This window comes from Lipotes vexillifer, unplaced genomic scaffold, assembly GCF_000442215.2.
Source record: "Lipotes vexillifer unplaced genomic scaffold, Lipotes_vexillifer_v1.1 scaffold657, whole genome shotgun sequence".
Taxonomy (NCBI): domain Eukaryota; kingdom Metazoa; phylum Chordata; class Mammalia; order Artiodactyla; family Lipotidae; genus Lipotes; species Lipotes vexillifer.
In genome coordinates, this window is record NW_006774518.1 from 1,180,626 (window position 1) to 1,200,576 (window position 19,951).

The 19,951-nt window shown below is 42.7% G+C and overlaps 1 protein-coding gene and 3 non-coding genes across 4 annotated transcripts in view; 3 read left to right on the forward strand and 1 right to left on the reverse strand.

Moving 5' to 3' along the window:
• GPX6 (glutathione peroxidase 6) overlaps window positions 1-5,785 on the forward strand; it is a 9,143-nt gene extending 3,358 nt beyond the window's left edge. The window contains 5 exon segments of the mRNA XM_007449233.1: window positions 3,629-3,746; window positions 4,706-4,779; window positions 4,782-4,804; window positions 5,580-5,682; window positions 5,685-5,785. Coding sequence (XP_007449295.1) covers window positions 3,629-3,746; window positions 4,706-4,779; window positions 4,782-4,804; window positions 5,580-5,682; window positions 5,685-5,785 — 419 coding nt within the window.
• Window positions 5,786-12,851: 7,066 nt separating this feature from the next.
• Window positions 12,852-12,925, forward strand: TRNAT-CGU (transfer RNA threonine (anticodon CGU)). The gene has a single exon. It is a non-coding gene; the product is annotated as a tRNA-Thr (tRNA).
• Window positions 12,926-15,445: 2,520 nt separating this feature from the next.
• TRNAM-CAU (transfer RNA methionine (anticodon CAU)) lies at window positions 15,446-15,518 on the reverse strand. Its single transcript has one exon. It is a non-coding gene; the product is annotated as a tRNA-Met (tRNA).
• A 1,847-nt stretch (window positions 15,519-17,365) lies between these two features.
• TRNAL-AAG (transfer RNA leucine (anticodon AAG)) lies at window positions 17,366-17,447 on the forward strand. Its single transcript has one exon. It is a non-coding gene; the product is annotated as a tRNA-Leu (tRNA).
• Window positions 17,448-19,951: the final 2,504 nt, after the last annotated feature.

The window sequence follows — 19,951 nt, forward strand, 5'->3', positions numbered from 1 at the left end:
TGCTGATCCAGAAAAGGTTAAAGTTTTAGATGGATTATACTAGAGATAGATGCAGTTTTTGACATGCCAAGAACTTTATTTTCAGCTCTTTTTAAAAGTTCAAGATAAATTCGAAAGATTAATTATACCAGCGCCACAAAAAAATGGATCAAAATAATACATGAACGAATTTTAAGAAATTTTTTCCCATATTGACATCAGTATCTAGTCAACTGATCAAAAATATAAAGTCCTATCAATTTGTCTTATTGGCACTCCAATAATAAGAAATCCAACAATTTTCTCCTTTTTAAACACCACTTAAATTTAGGCATATTGCAATCTCACTTCTAAGTTATATGGTTCACCAAATTTTTAAAAATTAATTAATTTATTTTGGCTGCGCCAGGTCTTAGTTGCGGCACACAGGATCTTCGTTGCAACATTCGGACACTTAGTTGCAGCAGGGGGGCTCCTTAGTTGTGGCATGCTTGCGGGATCTATTTCCCCAACCAGGGATTGAACATGGGGCCCCCTGCAATGGAAACACAGCGTCTTACCCACTGGACTACCAGGGAAGTCCCAGTTCACCAAATTTTGATATTTGAAAATTAACATTCAGCGGTGCTACAGTTTGAATATTTGTGTCCCCCCACAATCCATATATTGAAACTAATGCCCAATGTGATGGCAATAGGAAGTGGGGCTTTTGGGAGGTGCTCAGGTCATGAGGGTAAAACCGTCACGAATGGGCTTAATGCTCTTACAAAAGATACCCTACAGGGTTCCCCAGTTCCTTCCACCATGTGAGGACACAGGAAGAAGTTGGCAGTCTGCACCCTGGAGGAGGGTCTTGTTCAGAACCCTACCGTACTGGCACCATGATCTTGGACTTTCAAGTTCCAGAACTGTGAGAAATAAATTTCTCATTTATTTACAAGCCACCCAGTCTGATATTTTGTTTTAGCAGCCTGAATGGACTAAGACAGTGGGGACTGCTTAATTCAGGCAAAAATTATATTAAAATACCCACTCCACCAAAGCACAACAAAAACCAGATGATTCACATTTACCAAAAGAAGCTAAAGAACTTTTCATTTTAATGTTGAAATTGTGCATAAAAAGATACTCTCAAATTACAGATTTTGAAAAGATCAAGACATTTAAAAGAATTTGGGAGTCACATTATATTTATTATTTTTATGTACAATCAACTCTAGGGAAAACCTGAAAAGCTAAAGACTACTTTTTTAATTTTTATAAAAATCTCAGGATCTTATTATAAGAGGCTAAACAATAGTTTAGTATCATTTAGCAAGTGGGGATTTTCCTCCCTTCAAAAAGTTAAGCTTGAAAAATATGGTAAGCTTAAAAAGTTGTGAGGTGGGGCTTCCCTGGTGGCGCAGTGGTTGGGAGTCTGCCTGCCGATGGAGGGGACACGGGTTCGTGCCCCGGTCCGCGAAGATCCCACATGCCGCGAAGCGGCTGGGCCCGTGAGCCACGGCCGCCGAGCCTGAGCTTCCGGAGCCTGTGCTCCGCGACGGGAGAGGCCACAGCAGTGAAAGGCCCGCGTACCGCAAAAAAAAAAAAAAAAAAAAAAAAAAAGTTGTGAGTTGTAAACAAGTTCCATGGAATATAAATCTGCTTTTATATCTGTTTTAGTTTAAACTTATTGAATAGGTAATACAGTCACAAGATTCAAAATTTTAAAGGTACAAAAGGGCTTTACAGTGAAATCTTCCACAGTCCCTTCCCTTTGGGCAACCAGTGTCATCAGTTTGTGGTGTACATTTCCATAAATTTTTTAAAATATTTATTTTATTATTTATTTATTTGGTTGTGCCAGGTCTTAGTTGCAGCAGGTAGCCTCCTTAGTTGAGACACGTGGGCTCCTTAGTTGCAGCATGTGAACTCTTAGTTGCGGCATGCATGTGGGATCTAGTTCCCTGACCAGGGATCAAACCTGAGCCCCCCTATATTGGGAGCTCTGAGTCTTAACCACTGTACCACCAGGGAAGTCCCTGCATAAATCTTTAATGCATATGCAAGCAAATCAGTTTCTCTGTCTCCTCTCTCTCTTTCTCACACATACACAAACACACACACACACACACACACACACATACGCACAAATGATTCCACACAGTGCTTTTTAACATACTAAAATATCTTTGACATTATTCCGTATCACCACATGATGAGTTTCCTCATTCATTTTAAGATATAGTTTTCCAGGGAATTATCTGGTGGTCCAGTGGTTAGGGCTTTGTGTTTCCATTGCAGGGGGCACAGGTTCCATCCCTGTATGGGGAATTAAGATCCCACATCCCATGTGACGCAGCCAAAAAACGAACAAGACCAAAAAAAGAAAAAAAAGTAGGATATAGTTTTCCATTGTATTGCTGTGCTATAATTTATTAAACTAGTTCATGAAAATTATAAAGAGCATCTCATTCAAATTTTACTCCAGATGAGGACATTGAGAGTTTAAGGAACTTGCCAAAGGACTAGAACCAAAGTTTGCTAGGTACTTCCGCAACAGGAAAGAAATATTCTTTTTTTTTTGCGGTACGCGGGCCTCTCACTGTTGTGGCCTCTCCCGTTGCACAGCACAGGCTCCGGACGCGCAGGCTCAGCGGCCATGGCTCATGGGCCCAGCCACTCCGCGGCACGTGGGATCGGCCCGGACCGGGGCACGAACCCATGTCCCCTGTATCGGCAGGCGGACTCTCAACCACTGCGCCACCAGGGAAGCCCAAGAAGGAAATATTCTTGATGGCTAAAGATAAGAGGGATAGTAACTGAATAAATATATAAAAAGAAGAAGGCACTTCCTTTTAAGAAGAGGTCCTTGGGGGAGATGCCAGCAGATAGAGCTGAGTCTGAATAGGACTGGCTGGTGCTGGTCATGGAATCAGTAAATCTGAACTGAAAATGGCTAAAGTTGGAAATAATGGTACAAGTCCAGACAGAGAGTTGGAAAGCTTCCTGGCAGTGGTAAAGAGCAGTTTGGAGTTTATAGCCTAGAATCCCAGTGAGTGTTCCAGGGAAATGACATCAGTTATGTCACTGGAACTGAAAAAAAGGCAGAGAATGCTCTGGAGCTAAGCTTAGCATCTCACTGATTTCCCTCAACAACTCCTAGGTTAGAGCACCAAAGTGTGCTCCTGGGAAGGTGACTGGAGTGTCAGGTTGTGTCATCATGGGGCATAGTGAGAGGAAGCGGGTAGCATGTCCATTTTGTTTGCCTTTCCTTAAAACATTTTTGATCAATCAATCAATCCATCAACTAAGGAAGGCAATGGCATTTAAATCTAACTTCTCTTTGGAATCAAGAAGAACCCCCCCTCCCCCCAAAACACACACACAGAGTACTAACCAATCTGTGCTTTTAAAGGAGGGCTCCTATTGGATGATGAAGAGCCACTTATGGGAGCTATTGCACAAGAAAAATGGCAGCTATTGGGATGCGCTTCTGGAAACCTATGTTCTAGCTTTTTGCTCTGTTTCCTAAATCTCTGTAATCTTGAACCTTCCCCTTCATAGTCCTCAGCTTACTCATGTGATAAATGGATAAATCAGTGGTCTTTTACTGCTCAAGGTAGGGCTGCTGGCCAGGCTATCCATGCAGTTCACTCTCTACTTACAGAACTGAATGCACTACAGGAGGAGCTGAAGCCTTTTGGTGTACTTGTGTTGGGCTTTCCCTGCAACCAATTTGGAAAACAAGAACCAGCAAAAAACTCAGAGATCCTTTTGGGGCTTAAGTAAGTGCCTGCTTGGGACCCTGCAAGACCCTGTCAGGATTTTCCTTCCACATTCTACCTAGAGGCTTCTTATTCTGGAGATTTCTGGGGTGACTGACAGATTAATGGGTTCAAGAACATCATTATGATGCTTTGAATTCAGTCTTGCCCTACCGGCAGTGCTCAATAATTCTCTCTACCTTTCAGTACTTTAATGGTAAGACTACGGGAAATCTAATGGAAAAGAAGCACAGGAAAAAGGAGAAGATACAGGAAATAGAAATGAATCAAGAATCCTAACCTTCCAGTTTTCTTTTTTAAAAATTTTTATTGGAGTATAGTTGATTTCAAATGTTGTGTTAGTTGCTGCTGTACAGCAAAGTGAATCAGTTACACATATACATATATCCACTCTTTTTAGATTCTTTTCCTATATAGGTCATTACAGAGTACTGAGTAGAGTTCTCTGTGCTATACAGTAGCTCCTTATTACTTATCTATTTTATATATAGTAGTATGTATATGTCAATCCCAATCCCCCTATTTATCCCCCCCCCAGTTACCATGAGATTGCTTTCTACATCTGTGACTCTATTTCTGTTTTGTAAATAAGTTCATTTGTGTAATTGTCTTCTAGATTCCACAGATAAGCGATATCATACGATATTTGTCCTTCTCTGTCTGACTTACTTCACTCAGTATGACAATCTCTAGGTCCATCTATTGCTGCAAATGGCATTATTTCATTCTTTTTTATGGCTGAGTAATATTTTGCCTTCCAATTTTCTTGGAATTCTCCATTGGTTCCCTAAAGCCTGTGCATGAAGTTCTGATTCCCAAAGACCTCTTTCCTCACCTTCCCTGTCTACGGCCTCTCTTTCTTTACCTCTAATTTCCTTTTGTGGTTAAGTTGTGGTGGCCATTATTATCCATCCTTTTCTTAATTTGGATACTCTCAGGAATACTCTGGTTCATTGCAGGTATGTACGTCCAGGTGGTGGCTTTGTTCCCAATTTTCAGCTCTTTGAGAAAGGGGATGTGAATGGAGGAAAAGAACAAAGGTCTTTAGCTTCCTGAAGGTAAGCAAACATAAACCTGGCAAGGATTGGTCAGGTAGGTAGAGATGCCCTGAAAGTGTGGGGCTCAAGTCTAGGACCGAGTTTGGACTCCTTGGAAAGAAATGCTCAGTTCATGGATCATGGCAATATCTGTTGTGAGTCTTTAGCTTCAAGTAGAGGAAACATATAACATATGATTGCTCTAACATAGACTGACCTTCCCTACAGAATGGTAATGATTCATTCATTCAACAATCATTTATAAAATCCCTGGTTGTGTGCAAGAACTGTGCTACACAATGAGTTAACAAATATTAATAGGGCATAATCTCTTCCCTGAAGGAATTCATATCTAATCAGAGAGACATAGAAATAGATATGTAGAGTGTCATGTGGTAATTAACTTTAGAGTCACAGAGTGTTAGAACCACATAAGCCCAGAATGGAAGGACCCCTTTTTTTTCAGCTAAAGAAACTGAAGCTAAAGAAATGTTAGGATTTACCAAAGAAAACAGAAGATAGTCTTTCATTGAAGCACCGTGATATAATCATGGGAGTGAGGGGGAGACAGGGAAAGGAGGAAATTTTTCTATTTGCTATCATACCCTCTAGCTCTTGGTTGTTTGATTGTACTGGTAGTGATGTATTGAAATGTCTGTGGTTCATTAGGAGCATGTCAAGTAGTTAATATACTGAGATATATAATGGTGAGTAGAATTTCTAGGGGTAGGGATAAGACTGGACCACACAGAAGCAGAAAAAAAACTGTCTTGCTGTTTCCATATCTCTGCTCCAGAACTCCTGCCCTCCAACCTCTGATATTTTTGGCTCATCAAGCCAACTCTTCTGGGAGCCCATGAAGGTCCATGACATCCACTGGAACTTTGAGAAGTTCCTGGTTGGCCTGATGGAGTCCCTATCATGCACTGGTTCCACTGGGCTTCCATCAGCACAGTCAAGTCAGACATCCTGGAGTACATGAAGCAGTTCAAAAGCAAATAGGAAGGGCCAGACATCATCAGAAGTTGCCTCCTACCTAAATAACACGTTTAAGGATCCATCTTTGCTCCAGATTCCATCCTACCCAGCTTCCACATGACCAAAACATCCTGTACGGCCCAAATACCTGTGTGTGCGTGTGTGTGTGTGTGTGTGTGTGTGTGTGTGTGTGTGTGTGTAGATTAAGGGAAAGAAAACCTAACTCCCAACTGTCTGATCCCAAAGTATCAAGTTTATTCCACTCCATTCCAAAGGAAAATCATATTATAGGTAGATGGTTCGGACTACCCATGTCCCTAAAAAAGTAATCCCCAGCAGTCCTGACACCCTCCTTCCACATCCTGAAGGTTTAAAGAAAACAGAAACTGGCAGCAAAACTCTCAAGATCTCCTTAATAGCCTCTTCCCTCCTCCAAAACAGGCATGCAACGTTAAACTCTTCCTCTCCCTGGTTAATTTTCCTGTAGTTCCCTGACATTGTAGTTCTCTTGTAGGATCTCTGAAAGCAGAGTGAGAGCAGAAACCTCAACTCACATGAAAGGAGGGGCATCTCCATGATGGTGGATCCCAAAGCCCCTGTGGGTCGGACCCTACCAGAAAGCTTCCTTGGTGCCTGTCCCTTAGTGCATTCAGGTCATGGCACCTGGGCAGGGATGTTCCTTCTTTCTGAATGATGGGCCTTTTCCTCACCCTTTAAACTCATCATTATCACTATCTCAAATTTTAAAAAATTCTGCAGCATCTGGCTTCCTGTTGGTGTTTTTCCAGTCCCATATTTTGGGTGGAGTCATATCACTTCCTCTCTTACTTTGTTTCTGTTTCCTTGACTACCTCACCTAGCTCTTTAGTATTTTGGTTTTCTCAGAAGTGCTCTAGTCCTTTTTTTGGCCCATCCAAGAACACTGGGTGGGACTGGCTGCCCATAGAGTTGCTGTGACATGAACACAGACCTCTTGGAGTCAGCCCCCTGTACCCTCCCCCCATTCAGGTCTCCTGGGGAACCGCTATGTGAGAGGAATCCTTGCTTCTTAAAAAATCTCTCTCCTCTCTCTCTCAACAAATATGCATATATTTCTGTTTACAAAATTAATTTCTGTTCACTGTTAAAAATCTAAAATCACATTAAATTAGAAGAAAAGCATAACAAAACCCACTCCTAATCACAGGAGTAAAGAACATGCTGGCAGCCTTATCTAGCCCATGTTGTTTTATAATTAAAGTTCAGTCTTTTATATGAAGGCAGATTTCAGAATATCAGAAACAGGAAAGAGAAGATTGCATGAGGAATAAAATAGGTGTTTTTCTTTTCCTTTTCACAAATTACTATGAATGTAGGTACTTGCACTTAAAGATTTTTTTGCACTAAAAAATGTACACAGAATTTAAATATCAGTGAGTAATGTCAAACATTATAATCCTGTTTAGTACCTAAACAGAAATGTGGCCCCTGACAATCTTTAAACAGCAACATGAAAATTGACAGACTAAGCCAGAAATGACCAGGAAAGTGATTCTTAAGACTCTAAAAATTCATAGGTGATAGACACTCATGAGAAATGGAAAATATTTGGATGTTTTGTCTTCTTGAACTCAAAATCTAGTAAGAAAAAATGGATTAAAAAAAAAAAAGAAGCCTGGCTGTCCTTGGCCATAACCCACAGGATTTGAGATGTCATAAGTCTTTTACTAGGCACTATGGCAGTTAGGGCAGTGAGGGGATTACAGAACCAGCTACAGTGGTGTTGAGAAATGTGTGTTTCATTTTGTAGTTTCTTTGAAATCTCTGCAGTTCTTGAGAACCTCCAGGAACCTTAACAGTCCTCAGAAGGGTTCCAAATCTGTTACTATTTTCAGATCAGAATACTCAAGGTGCAGGAAGTGGGTGGAGGAGAATGGGATGACACAATGTATAGAATTCTCTCAAGATACTGGTTCAGCCCAAACCAGGATACTGTAGTTGCTGGAGAAAAGTGAATTCTCCAGGGGAACAATATCACCTGTTACATAGTAAAGACCTAAATTGATGAAGGTGGAGGACTGTAGCTTCAACCTGAGTGCATTATGCCTGAGTGTCAGGAGAGATCTCAGTCCTGCCACTGCTCTGGAAAATCCAGATGTCATATTCCTGGTGCCCTCCAGTGGCTGCCCTGAAGAGAAAAGAAAGGTTGTTCTGGGGAGAGCCAAGAACAGAGAAATGAAAATCAAATTTCCTTGCACTGGGAGATGAGTGCAGGTGAGGGGCAGGTGTGGAAGCAGCAGTCCTAATCAGAATGTTGCAGATTATGATGATGATGATGATGATGATGATGATAGTCTTTATAAAGAGAAGATCAAGGGTTATAGCTTTCCACTTCTCCCTTCCCCACCAATTCATGTAACAGACTTTAGTCCCCAAGGAAAGTCACAGGCAGAACATTCTGGGAGGGGCAGACTGCCCAGGAGGGTCTCAGGAACGCTAGTCTGTTATAGCAGTTAAAACTTTACTATGAGGGAGTTCCCTGGAGGGCGAGTGATTAAGATTCCGGGCTTTCACTGTTGTGGCCCTGGGTTCAATTCCCGGTCTCAATCCCTGGTTGGAGAACTAAGATCCTACAAGCCGCGCGGCACGACCAAATAAATAAATTAATTTAATTTAATTGATGGCAGATTTTTTTTTAATTTTTGGCTGCATGTGGTCTTTGTTGCTGTGTGTGGGCTTTCTCTAATTGCGGCCAGTATTCTTCATTGTGCGCGGGCTTCTCTTGTTGCAGAGCATGGACTCTAGGCTCGCGGGCTTCAGTAGTTGTAGCTCACGGGTTCAGTAGTTGTGGCTCACGGGCTCTAGATCACAGGCTCAGTAGTTGTGGCATCCGGGCTTAGTTGCTCCATGGCATGTGGGATCTTCCCGGACCAGGAATCGAACCCGTGTCCCCTGAATTGGCAGGCGGATTCTTTAACCACTGCACCACCAGGGAAACCCCACAGCTTATTTTTTTTTTTTTAAAAAAACTTTACAATGACTATCATGGTGATCATCATCATCATTACTGGCACTACTATTGCTGCAAATGTTTTCCTCGAACCAGAGGTTGCCACAATTTATCATTTAAATTAGATAGACTTGAGCTAATTGAATCTAAGACTAGTGTTGTTGCATAAATCTACTACCCCAACAAACCACCTAGTAGGCATCTAAAATCACTAAGGCTCTGCTAATCACAAAACCTTTGAGGAGAGCCCCTGGACAGGACAGGGATGTTCTAAAGTTCAGAGAACCAGGACTCAGACCTTCTCTAATCATCCTACTCCCAGTTTGTTAAGCAGCCCATCCCTGGAAGTAAGGCCCCAATACTGTCTCCCCCATGACAGTTATTGCATAGATGTAGTATCTTCCCTGTAGACTGCATGGACACTGGTGGTTGTTGGACTTTGAGAGTGCCCGTGTTAGTTCTGGAAGCTGGATTCCCCAAATCTGATAAAGAGTAGCCAAAGTCCCTCCCATAGCCAGCACATTGAATCTTGCTCTGTGGTCTCGTGAATACTCTTTGACTTGGCTTCGGGTCTCAGAAAACAGAAGCTGTGACTAGCAGTCAGGTACACATAATTTACTGAGAGAGTGGTCTCAGAAGAGGGAATCAGTGAAGCAGAATAGGGCAGGGTAAAGAGAGAAGTAAGGATGCAATTTCTGATGGAATTTAGCTTCAGGTAAATTGCACTATAATTATTTCCATCTTGAAGAGAGATGGCCTTTTGTAACTCATGTCTGTCAATCCTTAGCTATGGGCTCACCCTCAAGCCCCAGGGGCATAACCGATGTGAGACAGCTCCCTTTGGCTGAAGGAAATTCTCTGACGAATATGGCAGCTGAAGGTAATACTCTGAAAAAGGGGCAGCTATGGGCCATTCGGAGCCAACACTCAGAGCAGGTAGGGATGGATGGACAATCCTTCAAGCACACCTGAATCAGGCCATGGAGACCATCTACTACCCTGCACGAACAACTCATTATTCGGAGCAATCCCCAGTAGAGGCCCTCACTCGGTCAACATTTTCTCTTTCTTGCCTTCTATCTCTAGGGAATTGATTCTCAAAGCATGGTCCCCTGACCAGCAGCCAACAGCATCCCTTGAGAACTTGTTAGAAATGCAGTTTTTAGACCACTTTCAGACTTACTGAATCATAAATGAGGGTTGGGGAGGGTGGGGATGCCCCAGTGTGGATGGGAACAGCAATCTGTGTTTTAAAAAGCCTTCCAGGTGATACTAGTACAGGCTAAAATTTGAAGACCACTGCTCTAGGGAATGGAGAAGCAGCAGAAGGTACTGAAATTTTGACAAAGGATGGATGAGGAAAATCTCTCTAGTGTTCCATGTGGCTACCATGTCCTCTGCATGACCACGGCTACAGTGCCTCCCCCACTCAGCCATTAGGTGTTCCTAGGACCCCAGGGCTGACATGGACAATTCAGCCCCTTGGTTTCCTGTTTCCTCAGGTTCTGACCTTTGTGGTTTCCACCTGGGTCCAAATTCAAGGTGTATTATCTGACAGACTTCCTTTTTGACCAAACTTTAGTCAGGCTTCTCTAAGCCCTCTTCCCTGCTAGTCCTCTACCTTGGCCTGTGTCTTTAACAAAAATCCTGTTCTTTATGTTTCTCTGTGGAGTCAATCCAAGATAGTAGAAGTGATTAAGGTGCACAAGAGTGTGTTTGATACTCTCATTGAGTAAAGAGTGGGTTAATGCTATATGCATGCACTTGTCCTTGGAAGGAAACACAAAAATGAGTATGTGTGTCTGTAAGGCTGTAAGGCTCCCTCTCTGGGAGGTGGAGATGAGGTGGGAGACTGGGGAGCAGGGAGCGGGGGCATGGTGGTGAGGGGTAAGGAGGGTCTGTTTGATACTTTTTCAGGTTTGGGACTTGCCAAAATGTTACATATACAACATAAAATCTTATTACAAAAAGAAAAGTCTATCCTTTTGGACTACAAGTCTTGACCAAAGATCTGAAAAATGAGGGGAAATATGGGGAAAGCTTTTTTTTTTTTTAACTGAACCTTAATTTATTATGGTAAAGACAAAGTTCTTCCCTGAACACGTCTCTGCCAAATTATCAACTCCCAAAAATGCGACTGGAAGGGCTCTCTCCCCTTTATGGAAAGGTCTGTAGAAAAATGATTGGCAGGGGTGAGATTTGAATCTCTGTACCCCAAGAGACTAGCGCCCTCCCCCAACGCTTTGGATCTCTTAGGCAATTTACCTCTATGTACATGAAAAAAAAAAGCAAATTACAGCTATTTCTAATGCTCAGAAGACATATAAGGAAAGTAAATTCAGTGTGAACTTTGTGTATATTACCTTCTCCACTCCCTTTCAACAGACACTCGTCGGGAACTTCACGTCCTTCAAGCAGGCAAAATTAGAGTTAAAATTGTATGCTCATACTATTCCTAGATTCCCACGCACCAAATATCAGGTGCTCCATCCTCCCTGATTCTCTGCGCTGTAATGAATCTTCCCAGCTACCGAGAAAGAGCAAAATTCGGTTTCGGGTGGTCGCCTCTCTGTCCGTCCAACCCGGACCCAGCACCCCCGAGTTTCGCCTCTGGCGCGGTCTCTCATGAGAACGAGGAGATAGACAGAATAAATCCATTAGAGTCTAGAAAAATCAACCATTGAGAAAACGTTTGAAAATCACCATGGCCGACCTGGCTTTGGAACTGTGACGACCCTGAGATGAGTCTCAGATTTGCCGGCTGAGTTTAGGCGTCGGCGGAGAGAAGTTATATTTCTTGTCCGCAACCGGAAAGCAGACGAACTCCCCTCCCCACTCCCTGCCCCCGCATCCCTAACCACCTGGACTTCGAGCCCAGACCTTTTAATAAAGACCCTGTTGTAAAAGACTATAGAAAGAAACATCTGTGCGATAGACCCACTTCTTTGCTGAATATGTTTATGGCCTGAATTCCCGAAGTTCAGGGCTGGGATGCGTGATGCGCGTCTTCGTACCCACCTGGGTCCTGCGTGTTCTGACCCTGCGAACGCAGTCTGGACTGGCCCTCGGGTCTCCCCTCTCCCGTCCCGGCCTCCCTGCCCGCATCACCTCAGTGGTCCCAGTTCCCGCCTGTCCTGGGGGCCCCCAGACTCATCCCGACTCCCACGGCTCTTCCCCCACCCACGCGGGGCCTTCTGGGGGCGCGCAGCCGCGAAGTGGTCCAGAGCCCTCCAGCCTTGCTCTCTGTTCGTCCCCGAGGGGATGCGACTGGGATGTGCGGGGAAGGTGGGTCACCGTGGTGTGCAGGGACCGAGTTAGAGGGGAGAAGGCGTTACCTCTTCTACGAACTGATTTTCCGAAGTACCTGAGTGTGAAAACCTAGTCCGAGAGGAACAGAGGAGGACAAAAACTGGGGGGAACTGAAGTAAACAGCCTTTTTCCTGGTTGGATTTTTTCAGATGCTCACCAAATTCTCGGAGGCGGAAGCTGCAGAGGTTCCTGCCTCCCTGTCCGCACTCCCACCTCCATACCCCTCCTGAGAGGCTCCAGGTGGAAGGTTGTTACAACAGATCTTGACTGTGCTCTTGAGAATGACAGCACGGGATTTGGAGGGAAACTAAACGGGCTGACACCTGTAGCTGAAGGAAGACGGCCTTAACGCCCAGCCTCCTCGGCTCCACCCGAGAGATGCACGTTCCTCCTCTCAGCAATCCGGCACCTTCAGGTACCTCAAATGAGTTACTTTGTCACATATGGCCAGTTATTTCATGCAAATCCTTGAAGGTTTTTTTTAAAAATTACGTATAGTTTTTAAAAGACATATTTCCTTGTAAGAGTATTTACCACTTATTTCCTAGCCTCGACTTTCTGTAACGCTTTTCCTTGGGGTAACAGAAAAATCCTTTGTCTAACGCTACACCTGCCTATTACTTTTCCTTTCGTATTTTTCTGTCTCTAGTGCGTTCCGAGGAAGTGAAGCATCTCCCTGGAGTTGGCATATTTCCTAAAGGCAACAGATTAACACTGGACAGTGTAAAGTCATTTTTTTCACCCAATCGAAGTAAAATGGGGTAGATTCGGCTGTGCACTCACCTTCCAGGGGGCTCTATGGCTTAGTTGGTTAAAGCGCCTGTCTCGTAAACAGGAGATCCTGGGTTCGACTCCCAGTAGGGCCTTGTGTTTTACCCGGAAGTCAACTCTTCCTGAAAATTTATTTTCTATTGGCGAGTTAATTTTGTCTTCCTACTAATCCCCCACAAATTCTCACCAAACTTACAGCGCTAGAACTCAATCAGACACATTACAAGTTATTCGACTGCAATTTGCTCAGATTCCTTACTTCTGAAGAGAAGTAGATTCTTAGGGAGATGACAATTCAAATGCAAACCACCTCCAAAGAATACTGCATGTGACTTTACCTCAATAACTTTTCAAATAGGTTTTGCATTGAACTGTGATAAAATGTTTCTGAGCACCTATAATGTGTTACAGTTTAAAGTACCCAAACAGGAAGATATGTATAATCTCTCTAGAGTCTAACAGTCTCCAGCTCTAAAATTGATTTCATTAAATAAGATAAATTAACGAACAATGAATCCACTACTAGCTATAAAGGAAAATTTGGATGTCTGCAGGGGCATGCTTGCCATTTTGAACAGTATATTCCCATGTTATTTCTCTTAAGGAAAACACTAGAATACTTCAGGAATGATGATCAACTGGAAGGAAAAATGTCCTAAACACAAACATTCTAGAGCTAGGACAAAGTTGCTGTGAGAAAAGAGCAAGTTGGACAATTCTGCCAGATATCTAAAGTAATTTGAATTTCAGCCCTAAAGATTTATGGAACTTCTGTGTCTTTTTGTCTCCCATTCATTCATCAATTAATTCAACAGCGTAAACTGATGGTCTTTTATGTACCAGGCATATTTCTGTCTTTCTTCTTCTTTCTTTCTTTCCTTTTATTTTCAGTTACATTTTTTCCCCCATGTTATGGGAACTTTTAAGATCTACTCTCTTAGCAACTTTTAAATATACAATTCAGTATCATTAACTATAGTCACCAACCTGTGCATTACATCTTCAGGACTTATTTATCTCATAAGTGGAAGTTTGTACCTTTAACCACCTTCACTTATTTTGCCCGCCACCCCCAATCCCTGCCTCTGGTAACCACCCCAGGCATATTTCTAAGGGCAGGAAATACAGCAGCGAACAAAGCTAACAAAAAGCTCTACTCTTATGTATCTTACATCCTGGTGGGGGGGTGACACGGAAAATCAAGAAATGAGTGTGTAAAATAAGTAAGCATATAAGATACTGATGAAGTCTGCAGAGAAAAATAAAGCAATGAAAGAATATGGGAAGAGTATAGGGTGGAGGCAGAGTAACCAAAGAGTGTCATCCTGTCCTTTGGTAAAATCACTGGCAAATGTTAAAAAATTATTTTTTAACTTTTTAATGAGAAATAGTTACAAAGTGGCTACTATTATTACTCTAAGAACCATGAGTAGCAATACTGAATAATCAGAAAACTGACTCCCAACAATGCCTGGATCTCACCTCCATTCATTTTGATTAGGGCTTTATTGAACTAGTTCACACTGCCTGTATTCAAACCTCAGCTGCTCCACTTATTAGCTAAGGGACCTCTGGCAAATTGCTTTATCTCAATGGTCATCACTCTGCTCCTGTGTGAAACGGAAATAGTAGTAGGACTACCTAATAGAGTTAATGGGAGGATTTGAGGGGTAAATACACATAAAATATTTTAGAAGAATATCTAGCACATAAGTAAGCAATCAATAAAGTAAAAATTGTGCCCAGAATTGATTATACACAGAGCCTCACTCATTCCAAATTTAGGTGATGATATTCGCAATTTTTGAACTGATGAAATTTAGATGTGTCGATGCTGAAAATGAGTTAAGACTTGGGGGCAACTTGGAATGGGGTTAATATTTTTCCATGTGGGATGCGTGTGAATCTTTGGGGACCAGCAGGTAGACTAAGATGTCCTTTTCCTAATCTCTAAAACCTGTGAATGTGCTATCTTGCAAGGCAAAAGGGATGTGATTAAGTTAAGAATCTCGAGATAGGGAGATTATCTTGGATATTTGGATTGGCTCAATGTAATCATAAGGTCCTTATAAGAGGGTGGTAGGAGGGTCAGAGTAAGAGAAGGAGATGAGACAACAGAAGCAGAGGTCAGAGTGATGTGAACATGAGCCAGGGAATAGGGGCATCATCTACAAGCTGGAAAAAAGCAAAGAATGGTTTCTCTCCAGGGCCTCTAGAAAGAAGGCAGCTCTGCCACACCTTGATTTTAGCCCCTTAAGGCCCATTTCAGACTTCTGACCTCCAGAACTGATAAATAATAAATTTTGCTATTTTAAGGTGATAAGTTTTTGCTAATTTTCTACGGCAGCAAATAGTTAATACAGACTTATGGTATGGGTGTGCACTGTAGTCAACGTATTGAAAAACTGTCTTGCTGCCAAAGGAAACTGGTACTAAAGAAACCTGCTGAATTTCTTGAAGGACTACAGCCCCATGTATAATCACATCAGATTGAGTGACTGGGAGTTAGTCCTAGTACCTACATTTCACACCGCAGAGCTCGATTAGTGGAATAATTTTGTTTACTACCGTGTTTTTTTCTCAAACGACAGTCTGTAGAAGTGACAAAACTCTCTTGCCTTCTCTGAGGCTCGAACTCAGGACCTTCAGATTATGAGACTGACGCGCTGCCTACTGCGCTAAGAAGGCACTGGATTACCTTTTTTTCGTTAGAACTATAGACTCTCTTTCATGTTTATACGAACTTTCTAGGAAGTTATAGTTTTCGAATAGAGTGAAAAATAAGAGTGTGTGCTAGGGCATATGTTTACCATTGCTCCGAGTATGTCACAATGATTGATCAAAAGTATTTCAGGATTTTATCCTTGATTAAATATGGCACATGGTGAATTTTTTTTCCATTATGCCTTAAACACCACTTACTGCTGGGAGACATTAGACTTCATTAGATTTCACACTGTCCCACTTCACAACATGTGTAGAAAGTGACATACAGATACGAGGGGCCTGAGCTGGGTCCACAGGCATGAAGATTTTCAGACTGCAACAATGAAGGACACACAAAAATGTTTAGCTCTGCTGAGGGCAAAGCTGCTGTCTCCTTATCTAGCTCTGGAACTTCCTTGCCTGCCAGTGTTCCTCTTACAATCGATGTCTTTGATCATGACCACGGCTATGACCTGAAGGCCCTTCTCTTCTGGCTAGAAGTCCAGAATAATGTAAACAGAGGCGAGTTAAGGTGGAAGAGATGAGGTGAGATGATTGAGAATGGAGAAAGAATATACTGGATTTCAATCCGGCAAAGTAGAAACGGTCCCAAAATGGAAACTGTAGGACTGAAGTATAAATCTTGTATGTGCCATCTATTAAGTTAGGAAAAATAATTCACTTGGTTTTCTTGGGAATATGCCAATTTAAAAAACTTCATTATCTGTAAAATGGGATAATATCTCACAGTATTATTTAAAAGACTGAACACTTGACACACACAAAAAAGTTGTTCAATGAATACTAGTAAGTGATACAAATGATGATAGCAAACTGTATTAAGTGCTTATTATGGGCGAGGTACTCTTTTAAGCAATTTATATGTATCTTACATGTATTGACCATCTATCTATCTATCTATCTATCTATCTATCTATCTACCTATCTATCTAGCTATCTATCACTTTAGGCAAGTCTTATTATTGTCTCCAGTTTATGTATGAGAAAAGTAAGACCCAATAAGTTTAAGTGACTTGCCAGTGGGCCTGTGGCTACACAGTCAATGTGAAACAGTGGCACTAAGGCTCACTTAAACGGTACAGCATATAATGGATCAGGCCCGTCAGCGAGAGGGTGAGCCGCCTGCAGGCAGAGACCGGGGAAAAAAGACCAAGGGACTCGTCCAGTTCGCGTTGGTGGGGTTGGAGCAGGTAGAACGCGTCCTCTCTGGGCCTGGAGAGGATGGGACGCCCCTCACCAAAAGCAAACTAATTCCCTCCCTGAACTTTGTAAATTAAGACCATGATCACATTCAGCAAAAAGTAGGTCTGCTTGCGCAGTTGTTGCCTTCAATAAGAAATCACACACAGACATACAAACCCTGACTCAAGTTCCGAGTGAGTGGGAAGGGGAGCTTCCTTTTTCTAGGTAGGAAGCTAGGCTGCTGACCCCCAAACGCAGTTGACAAATCGGAGACTCTTGATCTCTGCGTCCTCAGAGTTCCGGTGCTGCATCGGCGGTGGTGATTTCTAATCATTTTTTGTAACTACTGATTTTCTTCTTTTGAAGGATATTATGCATTGGCTGCTTCTCCCTTTACTTTCGAGTATCACAAACATAGCATAGGAGGCAAAAATGTGTCTCCCGAAGTAGGAATCTAGTTGCAGATTTTATTGGTAGTGGGATGACAGTTGTCTGGGGCGGGGGGTGGGGTGGGTGCGGTGTGGTTGTGGTGGTGGCAAATGCTCTAGAAAAAAAAAATAACACGCGAGAGAACAGACTTGTGTCTTTTAAAGTGTTAAAGAGAGCTTTAAAGTGTTTAGCTGTGTGGTAGCGTGGCCGAGCGGTCTAAGGCGCTGGATTAAGGCTCCAGTCTCTTCGGGGGCGTGGGTTCGAATCCCACCGCTGCCAGCCTTGTTATCAAACCTGCTTCTATGAAAAAGTTGCTTGAGGTTAAGGAAACATTTTCTTCCAACTTCAGGGGTAATTAAGGGAAAAACAAAAACAGTCTGACTGCCAATTGTTTGTATTGAAGAACAGGATTTAGTATCTAAGGGAATTCTTTTGAATGTTTTTTAAATGTTCGTACAGAAATAAGTAAAACTTCCACATGGTTCAAAATTACTGAAATAGATATACAGTGAAAGTCTACCCTCATCCCACTTCATTTCCCCCAGCACCGGATTCTGGTTCCTCACGCAAACATGTTAGAGCCTGGAGTTACCTTAAAGGTATACTTTTTGCATGCAAACCAGTAGAAGTCTATTATTTTCCTCACATTTTGCACTTTTCAGACCTATTCTACTGCATCTTGCCTTTATTACTTCTCGTATTTTGCCGTGGTTTTCATATCAACATAGAAAGAGCTTCTTTTTCTTTTGTCTCAAAAGTATTCCATGTTATGGATATATCTTAAATTTAACCAGCCACATTTAACAATATAAACAATGTTGAAATAAATAATATCTGCATTTCATAAGGGTGGGTACTAGAGAACTTTCTAAAAGTGCAATTGCTAAATCAAATCATATGTGTGATGGTAATTTCAGTGGTTCCTGTCTTAGTCTTCCCTAAATGTTACTAATTTACCCTCTTATAGAGCCAAGGAAGGGCCTGTTTCCTTGACACCCTGGCCAGCACAGAGCATTCCTGTGACAATGAGAATTAACAGCCATTTAGTTCTTACTAAGCCCCAGATATTGTTATAATTCTTTACATTGTCATATTATATTCTCAGTAATATATAAGAAAGTTCATATTATTATTCCCATTTTACAGAGAAATAAACTGAAGTTATAACCAGTTAATCTCTTACTTGTGGGTGGAGGAATCAATATGTTAATATTGTAGGGTAGACTAAAAAATGGTCTTCCAAAAGATATCTCCATCCTAATTCCTGGAAGCTGTAAATATTACCTTATATGGCCAAAAAAAAAACCACCAAAAAACAAAAGGTGGAGTCTTTGCAGAAGAGATTAAGTTAAGGATCTCAAAATGGGGACTTTATCCTTCATTATCCAGTTGGAGCTTAAATGCCATTGCAAGTGTCCTAGAGAGGCATAGGGAGAGTACACAGAGACAGAACAGGAGAAGACAATGTGAATACAGAGACAAAGGTAGGAGTAATGCAACTACAAAGCAAGGAAGGCTGGCTGCCACCAGAAGCTGGAAGAGGCAAGGACAGATTCTCCCCTACTGCCTCAACAGGGAGTATGACCCTGTCAATACCTTGATTTCTGCCCAGTGACACTGACTTTTTGGACTTCTGGCCTCTAGAACTGTGGGAAAATAAATTTCTGTTGTTTTAAGCCACTGAGCTCTGGTAATTTGTTACAGAAGCCACAGGAAACTCATACAATGTCTTCAAGTGCTAATTAGGCAACGCTACCACAAACAATTTTTGTTTGTTTACCAGTCTGTTAGGTAGAAAATATTATTTCATTGTAGTTCTGTAGTTTGGATGTCTCTGAGAAACTCACGAATTGGAAAGAGGAAAGGACTGGATTAGGAGAGTTTCCCACACCCTTAGGTTCTTGCCCTCGGTGAAAGAACTCTTCTCACCTAAACTAATTCCCCGAAGTGTGAATTTTCCGTTAGCTTTTAAGGAAGAGCTTGTTTACTGGGGTTCCACTTGCCAACCTGAGGGGGCTGGGATGTGGCGGTGGGATTTGAACCCACGTTGCTAAAGAAATTAGAGACAATGCTGCATCCTAGAAGGCTCTCACACTACCTCCAAACGTTTTAATCAAACGTTTTTCTCATTTCCAAAAAATATTAAGAAAGTTCTGTGCTTTCTTTGTACAAAATAGGAGCTTCGATTCCTACCCCTGGGAATATCAGAGGCGCATCTGCGAGCGTCACCTGCCTTATCCTACCACGATCCCCCCAGTCAGCTCCCCGTAAAGCCTTCTGGGCGTTCAGGTGGCCCGCAGTCGCGATCAGGGGACCGCCCTCAGACCTAGCTCTCTGCTCGTCCCCGCGGGGGATGCGACAGGGGGGAAAGGGCGGGTCATCGCTGGGTGAAGGAACCGGGCTAGAAGGAAGAAGGTGTCGCCCTCTTTGCGAGCTGACGACCTATTGCACTGGAAATCAGGCACTTGGTGGGCAGGGAGTGGTCAACGGGTGGTCCTCTGGAACCGTAAGGCTCTTCACCTAAGGAGGATTGTACCTGGATCCAGGGAACACCTTGTGGCCAGCAGAGGACCATCCCGCCTCTCCCCGTCCCCCACTCCAAGGGGCTCTACCCCTGTGGTTGTCTGATCGGAGACTTTACAGCGACCTTGACATTGGTGTTTTAGGATTTTGAGAGCGATGTGACTGACTGTGTAGCTGAACTCTACACTCCCAGCCCCCTCTTCTCCGCTCCCGATTCTTCCTCTCCAAGTCACTGCTTGCTAAGTGCAAGTGACGTGTAG